At 42.2% G+C, this 26,424-nt stretch overlaps 1 protein-coding gene across 1 annotated transcript; it reads right to left on the reverse strand.

Annotated features, from left to right (window-relative positions):
• Positions 1 to 8,825: 8,825 nt before the first annotated feature.
• LOC115785094 (GTPase IMAP family member 7-like) lies at positions 8,826 to 11,850 on the reverse strand. The gene is made up of 2 exons (XM_030736555.1): positions 11,801 to 11,850; positions 8,826 to 10,611 (listed from the first exon to the last, which is right to left on the reverse strand). Exons 1-2 carry the CDS (start codon positions 11,811 to 11,813, stop codon positions 9,842 to 9,844), a joined length of 783 nt encoding a protein of 260 aa, XP_030592415.1. The 5' UTR covers positions 11,814 to 11,850; the 3' UTR covers positions 8,826 to 9,841.
• Between the last annotated feature and the right edge of the window lie 14,574 nt (positions 11,851 to 26,424).

Raw genomic sequence — 26,424 nt, forward strand, 5'->3', positions numbered from 1 at the left:
TATGTTTTATAGAGATATCAATAGCTCTGCAATAATCAATATGAATACATCTAAAAGATTCCAAGTTAATAGAGGTGTTCGTCAAGGCTGCCCTATTTAACCCTTTTTGTTTATCTTAGTCACTGAATTACTGTCAATTCATATTGTTCATGATAAAAAATTTGAAGGCATCTCAATTTACGGTAGAGAATTAAAAATTTCCCAACTTGCCGATGACACAACTTTGTTCTTAAAAGATAAACATCAGCTACCTAACTCAATTTCCCTTCTTAACCAATTTTCAAATGCCTCAGGTTTAAAATTAAACTTATCTAAATGTGAAATTCTGTCTCTACATAACTGTAATGATGAAATGATTTGTAATATTCCTGTTAAGGAGACAGTTGAGTATCTGGGTATAAGCATAACTAAAAATCTTACTGCCAGGCAACATTTAAATTTCTCAAATAGAATATCTAAAACTAAATCCATTTTCAACTCCTGGCTTCAAAGAGACCTGTCTGTTCTCGGCAGAGTTCTTCTTTCTAAAGCAGAAGGCCTACCTCGCTTTGTGTATCCATCCTTATCTCTTTTTGTTAATGATTTAACAGTTTCAGAAGTTAATAAAATTTTCCTAAACTTCATTTGGAAAAACAAATCACACCTACTTAAGAAAGGTGTACTTTCAAACTCTAAAGCAGAAGGCGGTCTTGAAATCCTAGATTATTTTGACACCATCAACACCTTTAAGGTTAATTGGTTAAGAAAATGTCTCCTAAACCATGACTCATTCTGGTTTTTCATCCCAAATCACATTTTTAGGCCTGTCTTTCCTCTTAAAGTGTAATTTTTTTACCCAATAAATTACCCATTAAATTATCCAAATTTCATCAGCAAGCCCTACTAGCTTGGAAACTGGCTTTTGTCCACAATTTTTCACCTCACAAGGCTCTCCTCTGGAACAACTGCGATATTTTGATTAGAAATAAGTCCGTATTCTTCCCTAATTGGTTTGAAAGAGACATTAACCATATCCTTTATCTTTTTGATGGTACTGGCGATATGTTAACCTATGAGCACTTTATGTCTGTCCACAGTTTTCCTGTTCCTTACAGTGAATTTAATAAGATAACCAATGCTATTTCCAAAGAGTTCATTCAACTTGTAAAAAATCACTTGAGTTACAATGAATTTACAGAAGCACTACCTACACTTACACTAGGAGGAATTAAACTAACAGATAGAGAGTGCAATAACAAACATATACGTCAGTGCTTTCATAGAAAGAACAGCGTAGTACCCAGGGGTAAGTTCTACTGGAGAGCTCAAATTGAGGACATAAACTGGAGAAAGGCCTGGCTCTTACCTCATAAATACTGTATTCCCAACAAAGCCAAAGAAGTACATTTTAAAATATTACACAACATATGTCCTGTGAACTATGTTATTGCTAAATTTGCTGATGTTAATGACTCCTGTACTTTTTGTAAAAAACATTCAGAAACAACGTCACATTTATTTTTTAGCTGTGACATATCCAAGAAGTTTTGGAGTGACCTTGAATCCCATCTTTTTTTTTTGACCAAAGTTCTGTGTACACTCAGACTCAAGGATATTATCTGCTATTATACTAACTCTGAAAATTGTATTTTTGAATATATGCTTAATTTCATAATTATATATTCAAAATTTTTTATTCACAAGCAAAAGTTTGCAAATTCGATACCCAACATCACTCATTTCCCTACAGAACTTAAGTACATGATTGAATCCCTCAAATTGATTACTAATAAAAAGAGCAATAAATTTATTTCTAATTACAAGGAATATTTTCCCGACTCCTCTGACTGAGAAAAGATTTGTATTATTGTAATGGACTCAATAGAAATTACATATTCTTCTTTTGATGTGCTGCCCTTTAATGCAAAACCTGTTTGTTTTGTATATTCTGGTTCAATAAAGTTTAAAAAAAAAAAAAAGTGACAGCGCCACCCACCAAACCGCTGACCTTCCGATCAGTATGTGACTCGCTCTACCTCCTGAGCCACAGCCACCTGCAAAGATAGGTGGTGACCGGAGGTCAAAAACAGGAGATAACCCCCCATCGACAGCTGCAAAAACAGAAGAAGATGCACCAACACCCGTTTTATGACTTTGTGTAACTGCAATAAAAATTGGGCTCAGGGACAGAGAGAGACGATGGGAAAATAAACGCAATTGGAGATTACTTGAGTGCCTCCTGCACTTTTCATTAAACACTCAAGTGAATATAATTTTATGATTACTACAGTGGGAAGTCAGAAAATACAAATACTTCATTACTGTACTGTAAGTAGATTTTTCAGGTATCTGTACTTTACTTGAGTTTTTATTTTTCTGACTACTTTTTACTTTTACTCCCTACATTTTTACACAAGTATCTGTGCTTTCTACTTACATTTTCAAAACAAGCTTGTTACTTTAGGTTTAACCCCATAGTGCGGGAGCCGGTTCCTGACTGTGAGCGTTTTTTTTCTTGAAAGTCGGAGTAACAGGGTGGGGGAACAGACACTCCACACGGTAGAGGGAGGGGCTCCTGCAAAGCTCACTCGGAGACCGGAAAGAGCCAGAGGAAGTTGCGCTTTACATAGAGGCTGCACGCCAGAATGGTGAGGAAAATGAGTGACAGAAAACATAAAGGACAAAAAAAGTGTGTGCAGTTTGTCACACAGTGTGTCTGCTAGCTAAAAGAACAGCTGCTGTATTTTAAGGGAGAGCAAAGAATGAGCGATAACTTCACTCAGATGGAGGAAGATGTAAGAAAGAGGTAGAAACGTCCTCCAAGGAGCTACTTTTACTTCCTTACTTTGAGTAGATTTCAGAGCCTGTACTTCTTTACTTTTACTTGAGTACAGAACTTGAACCAGTACTTCAACTTTTACTAGAGTAGTTTTTCAACACAAGTACTTGTACTTCTACTTAAGTACAGAATGTTAGTACTTTTGCCACCTCTGATTAAGTGTAGGCAGGAGTCGGAGTACAGGGAACTGGTGAGGAGCTTTGTGGAGTGGTCCTGCAGAAATCACCTCCTTCTCCATGTCAGCAAGACAAAAGTGGCTGTGGCAGTGGCACAGTGGGTAGGCGTTCGCCTTGCAGCCAGAGGATTGCTGGTTTGAGCCCCTGTCTGTGCGGCGTTGTGTCCTTGGGCAAGACACTTAAACTGCATTGCCTAACTGTAGCGCCGGTCTCAGGCTGCATGACTGCAGATGCTCATCTCTGGATGAGTCTTCTGGAATGACCATTTCATTGTGTGCCTTGTGCGCACAATAAGTTGAATCTAACATCTAACAAAAGAGTTGGTGGTTGACTTCTGGAGTAATAAAACTGCGACTAAGTCCAACATCTTGGGAGAGGATGTGGAAATGGTGGATGGCTACAGGTACCTGGGCTTTTACCTGAATGTTGTTGAATGTGTGCAAGCTGTTGGAGATCTTTTACCAGTCTGTGGTAGTCAGTGCCATCTACTTTGCTGTTGTCTCCCGGGGGGGGAGTACCAGAGATGCCAGCAGGATTAACAAACTGATTCGCAAGGCTGGTACCTTCATAGGGAAGACTTTGGAGATGTTTGAGTCAGTGAGGGATAGGAGGTCACTGAATAAACTGCTCTCCATTATGGACAACCCCTCTCACCTGCTCCACTCCACAGTGCTGAGGCAGCAGAGCTCCTTCTCCCTCAGTCTGATTCAACAATCATGCCTATGGCAGATGAACACACCTGTCAGGAGATCCCACACAGAACTTTCTGCATTATATCCTCTTGCTGCTGTCTTTCGGATTTTTTGTGTATATATATTCTAATTTATACTTATTGTGTATATATTACTGATTATTTATCAATGCAAGTCACACTATTCTCTGTACAATGTCAGCCTTAATATGATTCTTCCTCACCTGCATTTTTATATTTTATCTATATTTGTTTCCACATGTATCCACAGTATTCCTGACTTCGCGCCATTACCCATAATTCATAGCAGAAGCCGGTACTTTACTTCCGTTTGCGCTGTTGTTTACGGTTGCGGGCTTACACACTTGCCGTTCATTGAAACATTTTGACACTGCAGTTTCTTTTACCTGCCTAAATGGTACCACATCGGAGGTGGATACATTGCAAGGATGTTTTAAAAAGCAGCGAGGTAACAGTGCCTCACTTGTGTAAATGACATGAAATTATGGCCTGAAGTCGCTACATCGACATTATCAGTTACCTTGTTTTTTCCGAAGGTGTTGATGGCGAGGAATCACGTAATTATAAGAGCACCAGATTACCTTCAAAGCAATAAAATCAATAAAGTAATGCTGAACAAACAAGGCAACGTTGTTTTCCTTAAAGCAGCTGTAGAGCTGAGCCAGAGCATCGGCCAAGCTAAGCGCGTAGCATGGGTAATGCTAAGGGAAAGTGGAGTGGTGGAGACAGTCAGCTGTTCCTGTATCACTGATTAGGGAAATCATGTAGTGATGCTGCAGCTATTCTGTGGAAAGTAAATCACTGATCTGGATATCAGAGTGTTCAGATCACTGAAACAGAAACACTGGACTGGCTGAAGGCTGTGATCGGGGAGACACGCAGCTGTCATCGTGCTAACTGCTACGTGTTTACATGAAGGCAGGCATTGTTTAAGCTTTGTGTAGGCTGTATGCTGTAGTGTCACACTATAAATAAAATAACGTAAAAAAAAAAGAAGCTGTACATTAAAGGAAAACTTAAAACATAAGGAAAAAATACGGTAATAGGATGTGCAACTGGGTAGTATAATTTGGGGGAAAAAGAACAAATTTACAGAATAAAATAATTTGAAAAAATGTACAGACTGATGTAGTGACAACCGACAACAGCACAAGTTGAATCCGAGCTCATGTTCCAACTAATAAAGCCGCCCGTTACAGCACAAAGTAACCGAATTTTGTCATTAACTCTGGCTGTAACTTTGGGTAACAGGAAGTATAAAACCGTACAGCAGAAGTAGCAGTCTGTCATGGCAGCCTATGTGTGCTCTTACAGAAACTTGTGGATAGTTTTTCACTCCTTGTTGGCACTTTCACTTTGATGTTTAGTTACTGTTGTCATGGTTCTGGGCTGTTGGCCCAGGGTTTGAGTCCTCTTTGTATGGTTCTGTTTTTATTGTATTTTCAGGTTGTGTTTCTTAGTTTTCCTCACTGTTGGGTCCTCAGTTGCTGTAGTTTTGTATTCTGTTTTGGGGTTACAGTTATTTTTTTTCATTCTGGTTTTCCCTTAGTTCTTGTCATATCTGTGTTCGTAAGTTTGTTTTCCTTTATGTATCTGTCTCCCCATGTCTTGGCCCTTGTTCCATGTTTTGTGCTTAGCTTCTATTCCTGTTGTTTTCCCAAGTGTTGTATTTAGCTTTCCATTTTATCGTGCTCCCGATAGCTTTAGAGTTTAGTTCTCCCTGTGCTTTCACTTAGCATCCCTCCCCAATGTTGTGGAGTCTCTTGTATCTGTCTTCTCCATTTAGTTGCTTCACCGTGTTGTCAGCCTGTGTGTTCAAGTAGGTTTCTGTTTAGCCATATGTTTAGATTTCCTCTGTTGCTACTTTTCCACCGCTGAGGAGCCGGTGCTCGTGTTGGTTTCAATGAACCGGTGAAAAGCTTAAGAACGGGCCCGCGTTCCCACCGCGTTTCTGTGAACTGCTCCTTTACGTATGAGTGTGGGCGGGTCCTCGTCTGGATACGGAAGCTGAAGCGCACAAATGTGGGAGAACACGCTCCCCTTTCTGTGCTGCAAATACGTTTTAGGGTCCAAACCAAACTACTGCAGCATCTGTGTGCAGCACAGAGGGAAACACAGACAGCGATTAGAGCAAGACGACAAGTACGCACTTTGTGTCCTTTTATCTGTGATATGAACTGATACAAAGCAGCAAGTTCAGCCTTAGAGCCCAACCTAATTCACAGCCCTGAAAATCGCTGCGTTTTTCTCCTGTAATACACATGTAATATGGTAGAAAACTGGATGTTGAGACGGCAGAGTCACGCCCTTCTGCCGCTTTCATCACACGTTCTTGGTTTGAGACCCGCTAGCTTGTGGGGGCCCGAGTTGAACCCAGTTTTTGACCAAGCACTGAGTGCTTTCACGGTAGAAAAACTGCTGAATGGTTCAAATACTGACACTGGCACCGGAACCTGCGTCAGTGGAAAAGCAGCCTGTGTGTCAGTCTCCCTATGTGTCAAGCCTGCGTATACCATGTTAAGTTACTTCCTGTTTTATTTTGACAGTCTTGTGCTCCATGTTCTTAGTATTTAGTTTTGCTTCCCCTTGTCTCGTCTCTGTAATTATGTTAAACTGTCATCCCACCTGTTGTCACTCTCCTCATTAGGAGATGTATGTTGTATTTATTGTCTGCTTTTGTCTTAGCCCTTTGTCGTGTCCTCATCAATGTAGTCGCTCGTGTTCCACATATGTCGACTTCCTGCTGTGAGCCTTGTATTTAGAAGTTTCTGTTTTGTGCAGCTGGCTCCTGTCCAGTTTTGTGTTTTACTTTAAGTTAATAAAGTTTAAGTTAAAACTTAGGTTGAGCCTCAAGAGTCTTGCATTGGGGTCCTCTGCCTTGCCTGCCACAGCAACACGTGACAGTAGGACACGACCCAGTATGAGCCCTGCAGACCGCGAGTTTTTTGGGCCGAAAGTGTTAATTTGGGATCTGCAGCTCACTTCTGAACGCGAGTCATTTTACATTGCCACTCGCCTGGCCTTGGGTGGGCCCAGCTGAAGGAACAAGCCTCGGTGTCGCCGCTCCCCACATCCACCTTGAGCCCAAGCCTCCCCACAGCAGCTGCCTGCTCTGACAGCTGCCCTCTCTCCGCCAACAGTCACAGAAATTAGAGTGGGCAGGTATATCTCCTGCCCACCTCAGTGGAATATGCCCCTCACGTCATCACCTCCAGTCTGCTCTTCGCCCATCCCATTCCTGGCACGAATGTTGGATGTGGACGAGGCGCCTGCCACCACCGCATTTCCTGTTTATACTGGCAGGAGGGAGCATGGCTCTTGGTGGCGAAATCGCCAGCCATCGCCTGCTGCGTGTGTGCAGCCACTGATCACAACTGCCTTTGCAGCCATGTGTGCTGACTTGGGACTATTTGTGAGAACTGTTTTTCCCTGTGGGAATAGTAATTCAGAGACTGAGTTCACTGCGACTGTTGCTAATAAAGTGACCATGGAAGATACTAAGCCAGCTGGAATTAATGAAATTTTGAGTTCCTCTTGTAAGACTGTGTATTCTTGTGAAACACTTGCAACACATAGTAAATCTTTGGCTTTACCTGTTTATTCTGAGACTGATTGAGCCACTGAGGAATTCAAGCAAGATTTTATTGACTCTGTTACTGTGCTGTGTGAACAATGGCTTGAGCTTCCCAATGAGGAGGATCGGGAAGCCGTTAAGCACAGTATACATAGACTAGTGTCTGTTTATTCTGGACTTTTGGATTCCTTGTCTGAGTTAATTAAGGACTCTGTTGCAGAAATAATTCTCCCTGATCTGTTTGCTTCCTTTGTTGAGACTGTTGGACAAACTATTAATCCAGACTGTGGTTTTTGTGGCTGAAAACAAATCGATCAATGATGAAACTGAATTTTTTGAGATTATGGATACTGTAAAGATTGAGAGCAATGCTCCTGTCAGGCTCACTCCTGCACCTGTTTTGTTTTCGCAGGTGAAGACGGCCACAGACCAGCCTGCCTCTGCACCCATCCCTGCTCCTTGGGTAAGGAGCACCCAGTTCCAGCCATCTGCGTCAGAGTCTTCAGCTGCAGTCTGTGCTTCAGCTTCAAAGTCTTCTGAAACTTCAGAGCCTTCAGCTTCGCTGCCTACAACTCATCCCCCATCTGAGTCACCCCATCCATCCATCCTTCACCGCTGCCAGAATCTTCCTTCAAGCAGCCCCTGCCTGCACAGCAACCCCAGTTGTTGGAGGAGACAGCTGCATGCCCTGCTGAGTATCCTGAGTCTTTCAAGTATCCTGAGTTGCAGCAGCCCCAGTCTGCTAACTAGCTGCCAAAGGGTCCTGCTCAGCCCGAGCAACCAGAGGGTCCCACTTTTAGATTTCCTCTGTGTGTCAGTCTCCCTTTGTGTCAAGTCTGCGTGTACAATGCTAAGTTACTTCCTGTTTTATTTTGACAGTCTTGTGCTCCATGTTCTTAGTATTTAGTTTTGCTTCCCCTTGTCTCATCTCTGTAATTATGTTCAACTGTCATCTCACCTGTTGTCACTCTCCTCATTAGCCCTGGTGTATTTATTGCTTTTGTCTTAGCCTTTTGCAGTATCAATGTAGTCGCTTGTGTTCCACATATGTCGACTTCCTGCTGTGAGCCTTGTATTTAGAATTTCCTGTTTTGTGTTTTACTTTAAGTTAATAAAGTTTAAGTTAAAACTTAGTTCAACCCTCGAACTAAGTTTTTCGATCTATCTATTTATTGTCCTATTTGTTTGATGATTTTTTTCTTTCTTATGTAAAACTGTGCAGTTTTTGTTTGTTAGAAATAAAATTCATATATTTTTTAAACAAAATCTCTATGACAGACAGGGAGGTTGCTGAAATCCACAGCCATATGAATTATTTTTCTGGTTACATTAATTTCTTTTAAAATTCTGTGAATTACCTCTTAGAGGCCACAAAACAAAGCTGAATAATGACAGGAAAGAAACAGGTTTGTTTGAATCATCTTTTATTTACTGATGAGATTCTGTTGTTAATAACTGATTGATGCTTGCAATTTGTATACTTGCAATTTGCAACTTGCAATTTGCAATTTGTATACTTGTATATTGTCTTATAGTTTTTATACTTATTTGTTTTTTTCTGTAAGCACGAAGTACCGCAGCAATTTCCTAATGCTATGAACCTGTTCACCCATATGGCAATAAAACCTTCTGATTCTGATTCTGATTCTGATTCTGATGCTGCTTATTTCACACACTGATCGATACATTAGCATTTGAATTGCATTACATCATAAAAAAATAATGAAAAAGCACAACAAAGAAAGAAACATGAGTTAACAGGCCACATTTTAAAAAACTATTCAACAATCTATCTTTTTCTGAATTAAAACAATTCTGCTGAGTGAAAGCACAAAACCATCAGGCTTTAACATATTTCAGAAAATAAATCAAATCAAATTTTAACAGCTTCGATTTAAAAATATAGTCTGTGCTGCAGATTCTCCAGAAAACATCTGTTGTCACTTTCCCACTACCTGCAGTGGTGGAGGAAGAATTCAGATATTTAACTTAAGCAAAGTTAATATTTATAATTTTATGAAGTAAAAGCCAAAAATGGTTGACCACAAAGGTTACACTTGGCTTGCAATTTCTCTGATTATAGAGACCCACCATGTCATATTTCTTCTTCACTGCTCACCATCCAATAAAGGGGGTAAAAACATTGTAAAGTACAAAATTATTTTCATCAAAATCTCCAGAATATACTGTTACAGCTGGAAAAGATGGGGCTAATTTTAGGCTGTAAGCATGTAAATTGCACTTTTATTCTTATTCTGTAACACCTTGTAATGGATTTGTTGTTTAATCTCAGTCTCTATGTCTGCAGAGAAATTGAAGCTGTCACATTAATATAGTTCAATGAAAGTTGAATATTTTCCCCTTAATAGTTTTTCTGAGTGAGATGCAGTTTTATTACAGAAGAAAGTCATTTTTAATGTTTCATTTCTTTCTCTAAAACCTGCACTTGTCTGAAGGTTTCAGATCACATCATCAGTTCAAACCATAATTAAAGTCTCAGTTTTAACTTGCTTCTTTAGTTTGTTTGTTTTTTTAATTACCAGAAAAGTGAGAGGCACTTTTCACTTTTGATCAGTTTGGACCTTGGCTGTAACTTTAGCCAAAACCTTTGCAAAGGACTTTCTTCCATTATCCACCTGGCTAACTACTTCTTTCGGCACCTTCATAAGCTTGGGGAAACTGTCAGCCAAATAGGCCAGAGATTGGTTTCCATCATCTGTCTGTGCCTTATCATTTGAATCCTGCTCTTCCTTATGTAAGTCAGGTGTCTTTTCAAACATGTCCTTGGGGTAATGCTTGTTATGTTTAGTCACCTCTGTGATCTTGTTCAGTAGATTTTCCGCTTCTCTATCCTTGTCACCATCTTTAGTCAGACAGTATTCCTTTGGTTCAACTCCAAAATGTTCCTTGATAAACTCTTTCAGTTTTTCACAATTTCTTCCTAATGCTTGTTCATTTTTACAGGTGATCAAGGGTACAAAGTAACACCCTGACTCTTTACCAAAGATCTTCTTAACGAGTTTCACCTGGTCATTATCATTGCTTTTAATACGTTGTTCCCACTTGTACACATACAGAAACACATGTGGACCAGAATCAGCCTGAAAGATAGATTTAGCAATTTCTTCCAACACATCTTCATCATTTGTGCCAGGTTGGCACAGACCAGGAGTATCAACAAAAATCAGTTCTGGGTCTCCAAACTTTGCTGTCTCCGTCTTGCAGGGAGACAGAGGCAGGTTCTTTTTCACAGCAGCACTCAATATTTCCATGGTTGAAGTCTTCCCAGCTCCAGTCTTTCCAATGAGGATAATCTTGAGTTTCTTTGGCTCTGTTTGAGAATTTACATTACATATTTTATTATAGTTTTTAATCACATATCAATACTGCTGCAGTTATGGTGTGAACTTGGCACCCAGTGGTCTAAACAACAACTCATGTTAGCTTAAATTGCTCCTAAATGGCATTTGCTTACTTTGCTTTTCAAAGAAATTTTCTTTTAATCTAATTTTAATTTAGTGAGTCAAATTTTACCGTCACTCCTGTGGCACCATTTTATGGTGTCTCACCGGTCTAAATGTAGCTTTGCTGGTGACTCTGGGCTCTTTATGTCTAATACTACAAAACATTTAAAGAGCAGAATCACTTCAGATATAAGCAGATGCTGCTATGATAACAGAATCTGTTTTCATCTTCGTACAACCAAAGCCATTTTTGTTGTTGTTACAAAAGACAAACTTTATATATTTGGTTTTCTATTGCTTTTTTAGTACATGTCAGTACTGCAGCAGGCATCTGCCATGTAAATTAGACTTGGGAATACAATTAAACACCAAACAGTAAATGCCAAAAACTGTAATTATTAAATTCCAAGAAAATACAATAAAGCACTTGATGACAAAAATGTAAGAAATATTAGATATATAGAGATTATGGTAGAAATAAAATCACTTTCTAGTTTTTCCTGACATACAAAGTGGTCAAGTCTCAGCAAACATCTTTTAAGAATTGGCCTTATATATTATAAGTGCTCAATAAAATGGCAGCTCAACAGATTTTAAGCCATTTACTTAAAAATAGATGAACTAAATGGAAATAGATGAAAGGCTTGATTTCAACAGTGCAGTGAAATAAATCTACAGTTGTCACCAGCTGAAGTTTTTATACTTCATTTAATCCTCAGTTATGAGTCTGCCATGAAATACTGTTCTGTAAAATGTTCTCAAAATCAATTTAGTCAAAATAATGTAAAATATTGTAAATAGCAGCTGGTATATGATCAAAGCTGACATGTGGCCAATATAAAGTTTAAAATGACCATGTAAGCTGCACTAAATATCGACTGCATCTGTACATTTTGTTGTTATTTTATGCTGTTGATTTGTGCAGGTGTAGGATTTATTGTAATAAATAAGAAGTTTCGGATTGGTAATAACACCTGAAAACATCAGTAAAAGGCACAGAAAAGCCATTACGCTGCAGATTTATCTACAGCCTAAATAAAATTCAAATATACTTACCAGAACTGGACATTTTGCCTTGTACTGCTGGATGATCTTTGAAGTCTTGAGAGAGTTGATGTGTTGTACTTGTAGTTTGTCATTTCATCTTTATATTCTAAAGTGTCTGTAGATCCCTCCCCTTAAAGACAGGTCATCTGTTACCTCAACAGTTTGACAAAGAGCCAGCCAATCAGAGACCAGAAAACAAAATCTCTGAAAGCAGCAAACAAGTTCATTTTATTTTAGATGTGCGATACAGTTTACTGCACATCTTAGTTGTATAGAAAGCATAGAATCTGTTGTATTATGTGTTACTACTTCCATGCATATACATGTTCCCATGTGGTATGAGTCCTGTGGCATTCACTTACCTTTCTCTGGACTACAGCTCCCAAAGAACACAAACAGAACCTGGTAAATGGTCTACTTCATAGAAAAATCATGCTTAGGTTTAGAAAGGGCAGTGTGGGGAATGAACTTTCCAGGATGCTGAATCTGGCATTATCACTGGTTAGCTGCAGTCATCTTCAGTGGGATGGAGGAAGTGTATTTTTGCTGCATGAGGCAGAATTATTAAATAGAGAAAAATTGATGGAAATGTAGGGTGATCTTTGATGACCTTTCCAGCTGAGCCACCATCAAGGTGAGATGATTTTCTGAGCAAAAATCATGGGAGGTCCATCATTAGGTTTCTAAACCTGCATAAAATTCACTGAAGTCACTTGCATCATTACACAAACAGTGTTCTTTGGCTGAGGTGAGTCAGGCCTGTTGGCATTAGTTAAAACAAGGTTGTCGCATGTTAAACTGTTTATACCCACTCTGCATTTAATCATTAGTTATTATTAATCTCTGTCTCTCTCCCCCCTCAGCAGATGACCCCCCCTCCCTGAGCCTGTTTCTGCTGGAGGTTTCTTCCTGTTAAAGGGAGTTTTTCCTTCCCACTCTCACCAAGTGCTTCGGGTCATTTTGAATAAAATTTAATTGAATTACAGGGATCCACTACCTTGATCAAGCTGGACCATCGTAATGCATACCATCTTGATCATATTAAGGAGGGTGACAAGTGGAAGACAGCCTTTAACACCAATCTCGGGCATTTTAAATACTTCATCATCCCTTTTTCGGCCTTACCAATGTTCCAGTAGTATTCCAAGCAGTGGTGAACAATGTGCTCTGGGACTTCCTGAACCTTTTTGCATTTGTCTACCTGGATGAAAACTCACATTCTCCAAGAATCTCACTGAACAGCAGCAGCACATCTAACAGGTACTCCAAAGACTACGTGAAAATACACTATATTGCCAAAAGTGGTTTGAATCATATTTATCTAATAGACTCCAATGTGTTCTTGTAAATGGGGAGTCTTCTTCAGACACTAAGGTTAATTATGGAGTTCCACAGGGTTCTGCGCTAGGACCAATTTACATTCAACATTTTATTCCCAAAAGTATTAACTCATATGCCTTCACACGCATATGAATTTGAGTGGGATCTCAGGCCCTGTTTACACGACACTGTTTCAAAATGAAAATGGCTAAGTTTTGATGCATTTTGGCCTCCCATGTACACGAGAACGGAGTGAAAATGATACTTTTTGGAAACAGGCTCCAGAGTGGAGCATTTCTGAAACATTCCGGCCTCCGGTGATTTTTGGAAATGGGGGCAGTCGCACATGCACACTATGGTTGTGGCTTCTATAGCAACACCGCCAACTTGTGGCCTGGCAATAGGAATTGCAGCAGTTTCAGTGTTTTTGTGCTTCTGTGTTAATGGAGATCATTTCTGAAATGTCTTCTTGTAAACGCATCACTTTTCGGAAATGACGACAGCAAAACGGCACAGTTTCCACTGGAAACGTTGTGTAAACGGGGCCTCATTGTTAATCCACAGGGTCTCTCTGTCCTCCACATTCCCCACCTTCGACCGGCTTGTCAATTGCACAACAAGGGGTAACAAAACATTAAAAGATGCCTACGGCTCCACTGCCCTCGCCCCACTGGGCTGGTCAGTGGCAGCATGTTACAAAAAGACCTGTGAGGAAATGGTCTCCCGAGGCCATAGACTCACTGCCTCCTGCCCTCAAAAACACTATGTATAAACCACATGGTGAGGACATAGATGGTCTAACAAACTGCTTCTGCATCTTGGGTTCTGTGTGGAAAGCTTCATTCTGACCAAACTGGTCCACTGTTACCCTAACATCAAGCCCTGGGTGACCAATAACCTGAAAGGTCTCCTCAATGCTAAAAATAGGTCCTCAAGCGGATTCAAAGGAAATGAAGAAACCTGCCATCAGCTTATTACTCCAATGTTTCGGCATGTTCATTCATCGAACAGGAATAAGACAATGGAATAAGGAGTCCAATTATTAAATTTAATTAGCCATTTGTCACAGTTTACAGATTACCGTATTTTTCGGACCATAAGGCGCACTATCAATGAATGGGTCTATTTTCACACATAAGGTGCATCAGGTTATAAAACGCATGATAAAAACATATGTAGAGCAAAGCAAAAGCTTCAGGTAAGTCGAACTTTATTCAACTCATTCACAATAACTCAGAATATTGTTCAGTTGTAACAAATACAGAAAAATACCCTCACATTTTAAATTCCTCATCTTCAGTGTCACGTAGTCATGAGTTGAACAGTTGGGCGATTTCGACATCAAGCAGGGTTCCCTCTCGTCATTATCCGAGTCAGTCTCGTTATTGTTACTGTTTTGTTTTGGTTGCGGCACACAGCAACCATTTAATTGTTAATAAAAGGGCAACTTTTGAGACAGCCAACAGTGAGTTTTGTTGCACAAAAGTTGGCAACAGCGCCGGCCGCTGATCACTAGATTACGCACAAATATCCAGGCCAGCATAGATGAAAATAGGCCAGGAACATGTAGAATAAAATCCATCATTGTTTTCTGCAGTTTACTGCGTACGGTTTCTATTTTTGAAACAATGCTTCCACTTCTTTTTGAATTTATCTCCGGCAGCTTTGGCTGCTTTCCACACCTGCTGCGATGCACTCACAGCTTGTTCCTGTCTAATATCGTCAGTAGAGTCATTTTGTGAATCGATGATGGACTATTTTAGAGAATTCAATGAGGCCTTTGAACTGATATGTCAGACTGGAGGAAATATCACTGCAGACCACGCAATGGTGCAGTGGTGCGGATGCCTTGGCCATCTGCGGTCAGATTGGAGCGCTTAACTATTTGAAAAGCGTAGAGCATACAATGCTCTGGAATATTTCGATATTTATTAAACATCCCTTACCAAAGTCGCACTAAAACATTTCGACATATTTTTGAGCGCAGTTTACCACATAAAATTGGTTCAAGGTCAGTAAGCACAAGAAGAATTCACACATAAGGCGCACTGGATTATAAGGCGCACTGCCGATTTTTGAGGAAATTTAAGGATTTTAAGTGCGCCTTATAGCCCGAAAAATACGGTAATCTGGGTCAGAACTGCACGCCATGCCCAGTGTGTCATGAAGACATGACATGAAGAACTCACACAGTCTTTTTCAGCTTACAGTTTCATATAGCCACAGCTTATCAATCTTGGTTACATCATTATACAAAACAAAATGTGGAAAACAGAGAACTTCAACAGCTGCTTCCTCAGATGACCTCGGAGTCTCCATTTCTATAATTGTGTAGTCTCCATGAGTGGCTGACCATTGCCCAGTGAGAACACCAAGCTCCCTATGACACCAAACTTTATATACTTGTGTATTTTTAATCAGTTTAGTTTATCTTCGAGTCTAAGACAAAGTTTCTCAGGAAAATAAATGTACATATGGTAAGCGCAAACCAGAGGCGACTGCTCTAAGACTGCAAGGGAAGCTCAGCTTCCCCTAAAATGTCAAAAAATAAGTGATCAAACATATATATTGTTGTGTGTACATGTCATTGACTAAATATTCGCTACAACGCGCTCAACTTTTGTTCAGAATCAGCTTCTTATCACTGGTAACGACGCGGCTTTCTTCTCACTCATTCCCGCAGCTTCCCGGTGCTTTAAACAGTGTGGACGCTGAGCGTCTACAGAGTTCAATAGCGAAGCAAAGAGTGCAGCGAAGCGAGACGAGTCATTGGATAAATGCTGGGCTTTGTCCCGCCCATCGGACGCTCAGTGTCTCTGGGGGTCTATGGGGCAGTGGGCTGGCCTCGGCTGGCCCGGACACTCAGCTTCTGCATGATGATTGGATGATCTGTCTGAGGCTGATTGACAGCGAAATGAGCGAATCAGCGATCTTTTGGTGTAAACATCTGTGGGAGCATTTTTAAATTTTCATTCTGTTCTGAGATGAACTGGAGACTTTCCTAAACCTCTTAGCGGCATTTTCTTTGTTAAAAACGACTAGCGACAAATCGAGCTTCTATTTCTGGTGGGTTTTTTTGTAGCTGCTTGTGTTTGGAGACTGACTTCTATAACTCTTTCTGACTTCTATCGCAGTTTCTGTCCAGTGGGTGCTGCTGTATAAATAAACCGACACATTTTATGATGTAGGCCGAAATTGAGCTTCCCCTCCTTGAAAGACCAGCATCCGCCACTGGCGGAGACATATACCATGAGTGTATTTGAAACTTCATAAAAACTCATTTCCTTCAGAAATTAAAATACAGTACACAAAGGGCAAATGAGTTAAACCAGTTTTTCAACAGGTTTGAGTCCAGCTCCTCCTCCACCAGCTGCAGCACATCTACCCCACTGAGAAATGCAAATAGTGTCTCACCTACCCTACAGTCCTCCACCCCTTGCCTGATCCCAGCCACCCAGCAACAGCCTTCCACAAACCACCTCTTCTCTGACACTCACCATGGGCGACGACCCATCCCCCAAGCCCTGAGAGAACTGTACATCATAACAAACCAGGTAATGCGGAAATTGAAGATGCTCAACCAAAAAACGGCTGCTGTATTGGACAACCTCAGTCCCTTGATGCTGAAGAAGTGTGCCAGCCAGCTGTGTGGAGTTCTTCAGTACCTCTTCAACATAAGCCTGGAAGTCCAGAGAGTCCCAGTGCTATGGAAAACATCTGCCTGGTCCCAGTGCCCAAGAAGAAACTGAATGATTACAGACCAACAGCACTGACCTCTCACATCATGAAGCTTATAGACAGACTTGTCCTAGATCATCTAAGACCACTGCTATGCAGGTCTCAAGACCCCCCTGCAGTTTGCATACCAGCCACAAGTGGGTGTGAATGATGTAATCATATATCTGCTGCAGAAGGCATACTCATTCCCGGACAAACCAAACACCACAGTCCGCATCATGTTCTTTGACTTTTCCATCGCATTCAACACCATCCAGCCCAGCCTGCTCAAGGCCAAGTTGGAGGACATGGTGATAGACGCCCCCATGGCCAAATGGATCCATGACTACCTGACGGGTAGGCTGCAGTTTGTAATATTATACAGCTGTATGTCTAAACGTCTCATCAGCAATGTGGGATCCCCCCAGGGAACAGTGATGTCCCCGTTTCTCTTCACTACCTTCACCACAGATTTCAAATACTGGTCTGAGTCATGTCATCTGCAAATACTCTCTGTCGACAGGAGGACGAGTACAGAAAAGTGATGGATCAGTTCACAAAGTGGTGTGGGGAGAACCACCTACTGCTAAATGTGGAGAAGGCTAAAGAAATGGTGGTGGACCTCAGAAAGAAAAAGTCACCACTCTTGCCTGTCTGCATCAGAGGTACTGCTGTGGAGACAGTGTCCAGCTATAAATACCTAGGGGTGCAGCTAACATGGAGGCAGTATGCAAGAAGGGTCTGAGTTGCCTTTACTTCCTGAGAAGACTCAAATCATTTAGGGTCTACAATAAGATGCTCCAGATGTTCTATGCATATGTTGTGGCAAGCCCCATCTTTGCTGCTGTGGTATGCTGGGGTGCCAGCACCAAGGCAAAGGATGCAAACAGACTCAACAAACTCATCAGGAAGACTGAGTATGCTGTCGGCTCAAAGCTCTGCACTCTGGAGGTGGTGGCTGAGGACAGAATGCTGACAAAACTGAAAGCCATCATGAGCAATGACTCACACCCCATGCAGAACACAGTCTAGCCTTAAAAGTAAATTTAGCAATAGATATTTACAGCATCGCTGCTCAAATGAATGATACAGAAAATAGTTCCTGCCCAGTGCAATAAGACTGTACAACTCACCCACATCCCAGACATACACACCCGTCAGAACATCTGACTGGACTGGCCAAAACATCATGGCACCTTACTTACTGGACACACATACATTAATTCAATTTTATTTATATCATAATAAATTATAATAAACCCTACAATAATACAGAGAAAACCCAACAGTCAAAACGACCCCCTATGAGCAGCACTTGGTGACAGCTCAGGCAGGAATTGTTGGAACTCCCTGTGTTTAAGTCCTTTTGCTCTGATGAAGTTTATGCATGACACCACAACCTTCATGACAGAATCCCACTTCAACACTTTGCAGCACAGTGCTTGCTGGTGAATTAAGCAGTGGACTTGTAGCAGGGCGGTGAGACCCCGCTCTTCCATCTCCCGCTTCACGCGTCCTGTTAGACCCCGAGACGAGCCCACCATACTAGGAGTCAGTCGTGATGCTGGCAAGCTTTGACCAGTCCAGGTCCAACTCTTCCATGGTTTGGCATACTTTGCTGAAAATATCCTCCCCCATTGTAGTACCTTTGAGACTTTGGAGGGCTGCCAGCTCCTCGCACATCTCAAAGTTTGCGTTAAGTCCACGAATGAAAATTACCAGCTGCGCTGTGTCCTGCACATCCGTGCTCTCATCCAATGCTAAATGAAAAAAAGTCAAATTCTTTTGTCTTCTGCTGCAGCTGTGCATACACATTACCCCCGATTTCTTTGATGCATCTGGTGATTGTACTCGCTGACATACTCACTGCACCGAAGACATCTTTCTTCTCGGGACACACCTCCTCCACGACAGCATTCAAAAATTTCTCAACAAACTCTCCATCCGTGAAAGGTTTACTGCTGCTTGCTATCATTTGAGCAACCCGAAAGCTGGCCCGAACGTATGACTGGTTCAGCTGAGCTTGGCGTACAAATGTATTCTGCTAAGCTAACAGTCCACTTTGTAGCCCCTTAACTGGCAAGGGCCCGGTGACGGGCCGTTTGTAGTCCCTTTTATATGGCAGGCTAGACCCTCCCATTTTTATTGACACGTCATTCGGCCAATCATGTAACTGGCTGCACCAAATCACCTGACAAAGCTACGTGACGCCCTCTGAGTATTATTGGCTCTGGGAAACCCATTTCTTAACATGATTGGCCGAATGAGGTGTCAGTCAAAATGGGCGGGTCTAGCCTGCCATATAAATGCACTTCATTCGGCCCGCGGACCAGACGCAGCCGATTAATAGGCTATGAAATGGGTTGTTCAGAGCCAATAATAACCAGAAGGCGTTATGTAGTTTTTGTCAGGTGATTTTTTTGCTGCCAGTTAAGGGGTTAACTTTGACAATTTGTCTGCCCGCATTTGGCCTTGCAAGCTATCATATTTGTCTTTGTGACAGGAGTCATAGTGCGGTCGCAGATTGTATTCTTTGAATACCGCCAGCACCTCTTGACAGCTGAGACAAACAGCCTTTTCTTTGCATTGAACAAAAAAATAATCGTTTGTCCACTGCAGGTTAAATACCCTGCATTCTGAATCAATTTTTCTCTTATCTAACCTTTTCGCCATTATTACGTTCTCTTTGACAGGGGGCAGTATTTTTTTCCCTGGGGGTGGGGGTAAGGGGGGTGTTCAGGGGGCCAGGCCAAATGTGGAGGCGGGCCGTACTTTGGGGACCACTGCTATAGTCGGACGGTGGAAGGAATACTTCAAGGACCTCCTGAATCCCACTGACATGCAGACATGGAAGCAGAGTCTGTGGACGAGGGAGATGACATGAACATCACTGGGGGTGAGGTCACTGAGGCAGTTAAACAACTCCTTGGTGGCAGGGCCCCTGGGGTGGATGAGATTCGCCCTGAGTTCCTGATGACTCTGGATGTTGTAGGGCTGTCTTGGTTGACATGCCTCTGCAACATCGCGTGGAGATCTGTGGCATTGCCACTGGATTGGCAGACCGGGGTGGTGGTCCCCATCTTTAAGAAGGGAGACCGGAGGGTGTGCTCCAACTTTCGGGGGATCACACTACTCAGCCTCCCCGGTAAGGTCTATGCCAGGGTGCTGGAAAGGAGGGTGCGTCCGTTAGTCGAACCTCGGATTCAGGAGGAACAATGCGGTTTTCGTCCTGGTCGTGGAACGCTGGACCAGCTCTTTATCCTCTCAAGGATATTCGAGTGTGCGTGGGAGTTTGCCCAACCAGTCTACATGTGCTTTGTGGACTTGGAGAAGGCATTCGACCTAGTCCCTTGGGGTATCCTTTGGGAGGTCCTGCGGGAGTATGGGGTGTCTGGCCCGTTGTTGTGGGCCATTCAGTCTTTGTACAACCGCAGTGAGAGCTTGGTCCGTATAGCCGGTAATAAGTCGGATTTGTTTCCTGTGGGTGTTGGACTCCGTCAGGACTGCCCTTTGTCACCAATTCTGTTCATAATTTTTATGGACAGAATTTCTAGGCATAGCCAGGTGGCGGAAGGCTTCTTCCTTGGTGGCCTCAGAGTCTCATCTCTGCTCTTTGCAGATGATGCGGTTCTGTTGGCTTCATCGGGGGGGGCCTCCAGCTCGCAGTGGAACGGTTCGCAGTCGAGTGTGAAGCGGCCAGCATGAGAATCAGCACCTCTAAGTCTGAGGCCATGGTCCTCAGCCGGAAAAGGGTGGAGTGCCATCTCCGGCTCAGGAACGAGTTCTTGCCCCAAGTGGAGGAGTTCAAGTATCTCGGGGTCTTGTTCACGAGTGATGGGAGAAGGGAGCGGGAGATCGACAGGCGGATCGGGGCTGCTTCTGCAGTGATGCGGACGCTGCACCGGTCTGTCGTGGTGAAGAGGGAGCTTAGTGTAAAAGCGAAGCTCTCGATTTACCGGTCGATCTACGTTCCTACCCTCACCTATGGCCACGAGCTTTGGGTAGTGACCGAAAGAATAAGATCGCGAATACAAGCGGCAGAAATGAGTTTCCTTCGAAGGGTGGCTGGCCTCTCCCTTAGAGATAAGGTGAGGAGTGCAGCCATCCGGGAGGGGCTCAGAGTAGAGCCGCTGCTCCTCCACATCAAAAGGAGCCAGTTGAGGTGGCTCGGGCATCTGATTAGGATGCCTCCTGGCCACCTGTTGGGTGAGGTGTTCCGGGCATGTCCCACTGGGAGGAGGCCCCGTGGTAGACCCAGGACACGCTGGAGAGATTATATCTCTCGGCTGGCCTGGGAACACCTTGGGGTCCCTCCGGATGAGCTGGAGGAGGTGGCTGGGGAGAGGGAAGCCTGGGCTTCTCTGCTTAGGCTCCTGCCCCCGCGACCCGGTCAGTGATGGCTTTTTAAGTAACGGTTTAATAACAGCCACCTTGAAGGCCTGTGGTACATAGCCAACTAATAAAGACTGATTGATCATTTTTAAGATTGAAGCATCAATAAATGGAAAGACTTCTTTGAACAGTCTAGTAGGAATAGGATCTAATAAACATGTTGCTGGTTTGGAGGAAGTAACTATTGAAGTTAACTCTGAAAGATCAACTGGAGCCAAAGAGTCTAAACAAATACCAGCAGTGCTGAAAGCAGCCGAACATGAAGATCAATCTTTGAGATGGTTATGAATAATTTTTTCTCTGTCTAAAATGTTATTTGTAAAGAAATCCATGAAGTCACTACTAGTTAAAGTGAAAGGAATACTCGGCTCTACAGAGCTCTGACTCTTTATCAGCCTGGCTACAGTGCTGAAAAGAAACCTGGGGTTGTTCTTATTTTCTTCAATTAATGATGAATAGTAAGATGTCCTAGCTTTACGGAGGGCTTTTTATAGAGCAACAAACTCTTTTTCCAGGCTAAATGAGCATCTTCTAATTTAGTGAGACGCCATTCCCTCTCCAGCTTTCGGGTTATCTGCTTTAAGCTGTGCGTTTGTGAATTATACCACGGAGTCAGGCACTTCTGATTTGAGGCTTTCCTTTTCAAAGGAGCCACTTACTAAATTATTTTTGTGCTACTGAAATATTTAGCTTGCTAGTATATGAAGGAGTGTGAGGGCCACATTGAGAAAAAAATTAATCATTTTGAGCATTTTGAGAATCAAGTCAAAATCGTCAAAGTCATCATTTCAAGTCAAATAACAGCCACAGCTGCTATACTCTCTACAAAATGCCTTGGGTAGAAACAACTTGATCAGCTGTGTTATTGTGTCTTGTGGGTCTACATGTCCCCTCTGTACTGTACGAAGGTGCAGCCGTCCTTCCATCTAACCACTGTCAGTTTGTGTGGTTTTTCCTTCTGGGCAGATGCAGCTTTCTGCACTCTCTCTTTAAAGTCCTCATGCTTATCACTACATCGTGTTCATGTACTAAAAGAGAAATCATTTCCTTGTTACGAAAACCGATTCTAAAGTATAGTTTCACTAACTCATAATACAAGACATTCTGGAGGGGATAACAGACGTGTCGTGGCAGTTGTTTGACTTGAAACGACTTTAATCTGCACATTTCAACTTTTTTCTCAAAGGTTTGAATTTATTCTCAAAATGCACAATTTATTTTTTTCTCAATGTGGCCCTGATGCTCCTTTGTACTAGTACCAGTGAGGCCAGCTGATAAAGTAAGCCCTACAGCAGGGGTATTCAACTACATTTTTCTATGGGCCAAATTGTCATGAGGCTATTTGTCAGTGGGCCACATATTTCTCGGGCCACTTACTCTTGTGCATACTTATCGGTCCAGTTGTTGTTAAATTTTCAAATTTTGCTGTCCACCTTACGTCGCTTCTCTTTTGAATGTGACATGTTTTCGTCAGAAACTGCTGTCTGGCCTCCCGCCAACTCCTCAGCAAGGAAAGTAGCTATTGGATGTCCTAAAAGTCGCTATATGACATCATCGCCTAATTTGCATAATTGGTTATTTGCATGTAGTTGCAATCGAGGCTGTAGGAGAGGAATAACATCTTTGGAGAGACAAAAAGTGAAGAAAAAATATGTTTAGAACTACTAGGGCTGGGGAATATGGACCAAATTAATATCTCAATATTTTTACCTGAATTGTGATATACTAAATATATCTTGATTTTTTGTCTTCTCAAAAGTTACGTGTCCCAAATGTCACACAGACACTTTTATTAACATTCAGCTGTAGATGTACAGGAGAAATTGCTCAAAAATAAACCACTGGCATATTTAAATAATAATGCTCCCCAAATAAATTTATGCTTTTTTCTTCCATAACAAAAAACTCACAGCTGTGCTGTTAAACTGTAAACAGAAAAGATACAGACCGAAAATAGCAAAAGGCTGACTGATTTTTTTAAAAGCCAGTCTGCAGTGAAGTAGACTTCACCAAAGTGCTTCCTAAACATGTAAACAGACTGAATGAACAAACTTCCATCCTTCAGTCAGCAGCATTTGTAAATCCTTAGACATATATTCTGACGTATCACAGCAACGCTCTCACCCGCTCATATGGCGTCGTATCCATCGGCTGCATCATGAGGACACGATCAGACTCACTGCCGCTATTAAGGTCACGTGACTTACAGCACATACCAACAGTTCGGTACTCTTGGAGGTCTGGGCGATGCCAAAGGGTATGAACAGATGCAGTACGAAGGCTGTATGTACACTGAAAGCATGTAATCTGAACTTGATAAACTGAGTTCAGATTACATGCTTTTAGTTCAACTAACTAATCATTTTTAGTCCAAATGAATTTATATGAAAAGTTAAGTCAACAAACTGCACGTTGGATCAACTCATTTATTTCAGAGTAGTTCACTTGAAGCCTTACATATTCAAAACTTAACTGAGTCAAAGCAACAAGTTTACTTGACTGTATGCTGTCCTCTATGCTGTTGCATGCTGGGGCAGCAGGCTGAGGGCGGCAGCTGCCAACAGACTCAATAAACTGATCCACAAAGCCAGTGATGTGGTGGGAGTGGAGCTGGATTCGCTTATGGCAGTGTCGGAGAGGAGGATGCTGTCTAAGCTGCAGGCCATTATGAACAATGGCTCCCATCCACTCTACAACACAGTGATGGGACACAGGAGCACATTCAGTGCAAGACTCATCCCACCAAAATGCACCACAGAGCGCCACAGGAGGTCATTTCTACCTGTGGCCATCAGACTCTATAACTCCTCCCTTAATAGGTGACACTGTGGTTCATCAGTGTCATTCACTTATCAGTATTCAATTGTACATAAAATTGTTTAAATTTCCACATACATTGTACATACACTTATACATTGTACAAAAAGGACTGTGCATATATATATATAATGACACCTATTTAAAAATTTTTATTTATTTTTTTGCACTCACAAGTTTCATATGTGTATAGATTTAGATGTGTTTATAGTCAAATTATCTCTTTAGTCTTTATATTTTTATGCCTTTAGTGTATGTTATTGTGTTTTTGGTTTACTCGTCTAAATGAAACGGTTGCAGCTGTAACAACAGAAATTTCCCTCTGGGATCAATAAAGTATTCTGATTCTGATTCTGATTCTGATTTCATTACTTATACTACCTTAATTAATCTGTCCAACTCAAACAGCGACCTTCACAGCTCTACATTTTCTTCTCTGTACCTGGACAGTTCCTGCCTGCAACACCACAGGACTCTGTCTGTCCTGCCCTAACAGCAGCACCTGACCTTTGGCTCTCCTCCTTGGTCCGTGTCATCATGTACGCCTCATATTCAGTATTGTCGTGTATTCTGAGGTGTTTAACGAGGTTTGTTGTGTTTCCACATCTTCTCACTCTTTTCCCACGAACATCACAGATCTCGGCTCTTTGTGGAGCTGAAATAGCTGCACATGTGGCTTCTTTTATGTTTTGCCATTGTGTCTGTGGTTGAGTGAGTGAGCAGCAGCAGCACGCTGCCTTTGGCATTATGTCCTTATGCATTTCACACTTACCAGGCGGAAGAAAAAGTAGTTCCAATCAACTGCATCTCATTTGGGCACAATCTCAATAATTTAGTTTCTTTCTAATCTGTTCTTGTTAAGATACATTATCTCAAATCACTGAAGTATTGAAAGTATTGATACTTGGATTTGAGAATCGATTTTAAAGCCTAAAGGTCTGGTATCAGAAAAATAGATATTTCAGTATCAATCCACACATCATTATTATTCAAAGCACAATTTCTGCTGAATCACCTGTATTCACATTTTCACTTAGTGTATTTTTAGGAATTCACTAGCTTAGCTCAGCTAGTAGCTTAGCCCTTAGCCGACTCACTACCAGCATGGCTTCTTCTCCTGTCCCTCCTGCACTTTCCTGCTCTGGGTGTCACATGTTTAGTTACTCCTCGGCCTCCTTTAGCAGTAACGGTACTTGTAATAAATGTAGTCTGTTTGTAGCTCTGGAGGCCAGGCTTTCTGAATTGGAGACTCGGCTCCGCACCCTGGAAAATCCTACATCTAGCCAGGCCCCTGTAGCGGGTGCGGACCATGGTAGCTTAGCCGCCGTTAGCTCCCCCCCAGCAGATCCCGAGCAGCAGGGAAAACAGGCCGGCTGGGTGACGGTGAGGAGGAAGCGTAGTCCTAAGCAGAAGCCCCGGGTACACCACCAACCTGTTCACGTCTCTAACCGTTTTTCTCCACTCGGCGACACACCCGCCGAGGAACAAACTCTGGTTATTGGCGACTCTGTTTTGAGAAACGTGAAGCTAGAGACACCGGCGACCATAGTCAAATGTCTTCCAGGGGCCAGAGCAGGCGACATTCATGGAAATTTGAAACTGCTGGCTAAGGCTAATCGTAGATTTGGTAAGATCGTTATTCACGTCGGCAGTAATGACACCCGGTTACGCCAATCGGAGGTCACTAAAATTAATATTGACTCGGTGTGTAACTTTGCAAAAACGATGTCGGACTCTGTAGTTTTCTCTGGGCCCCTCCCCAATCAGACCAGGAGCGACATGTTTAGCCGCATGTTCTCCTTGAATCGCTGGCTGTCTGAGTGGTGTCCAAAAAATGACGTGGGCTTCATAGATAATTGGCAAAGTTTCTGGGGAAAACCTGGTCTTGTTAGGAGAGACGGCATCCATCCCACTTTGGATGGAGCAGCTCTCATTTCTAGAAATATGACCAAATTTATTAACCCTCCTAAAAACTGACTACCCAGGGTTGAGACCAGGAAGCAGAGTTGCAGTCTTACACGCCTCTCTGCAGCTTCTCTCCTCCTGCCATCCCCCCAAAACCCCATCCCCATAGAGTCGGTGCCTGCTCCCAGACCACCAAAAACCAAAGCTAAAATCAGCAAAAAGCTATTTAAGCATAAAAATTCAAAAACAATAAATAATACAGCTTCATCAACTGCACCAAAGAATAAAACAATTAAATGTGGATTGTTAAACATTAGGTCTCTCTCTTCCAAGTCCCTATTAGTAAATGATTTAATAATTGATCAACGTATTGATTTATTCTGCCTTACAGAAACCTGGTTACAGCAGGATGAATATGTTAGTTTAAATGAATCAACACCCCCGAGTCACAGTAACTGTCAGAATGCTCGAAGCACAGGTCG

The sequence above is a fragment of the Archocentrus centrarchus genome, chromosome 8, assembly GCF_007364275.1.
Source record: "Archocentrus centrarchus isolate MPI-CPG fArcCen1 chromosome 8, fArcCen1, whole genome shotgun sequence".
Lineage (NCBI taxonomy): Eukaryota > Metazoa > Chordata > Actinopteri > Cichliformes > Cichlidae > Archocentrus > Archocentrus centrarchus.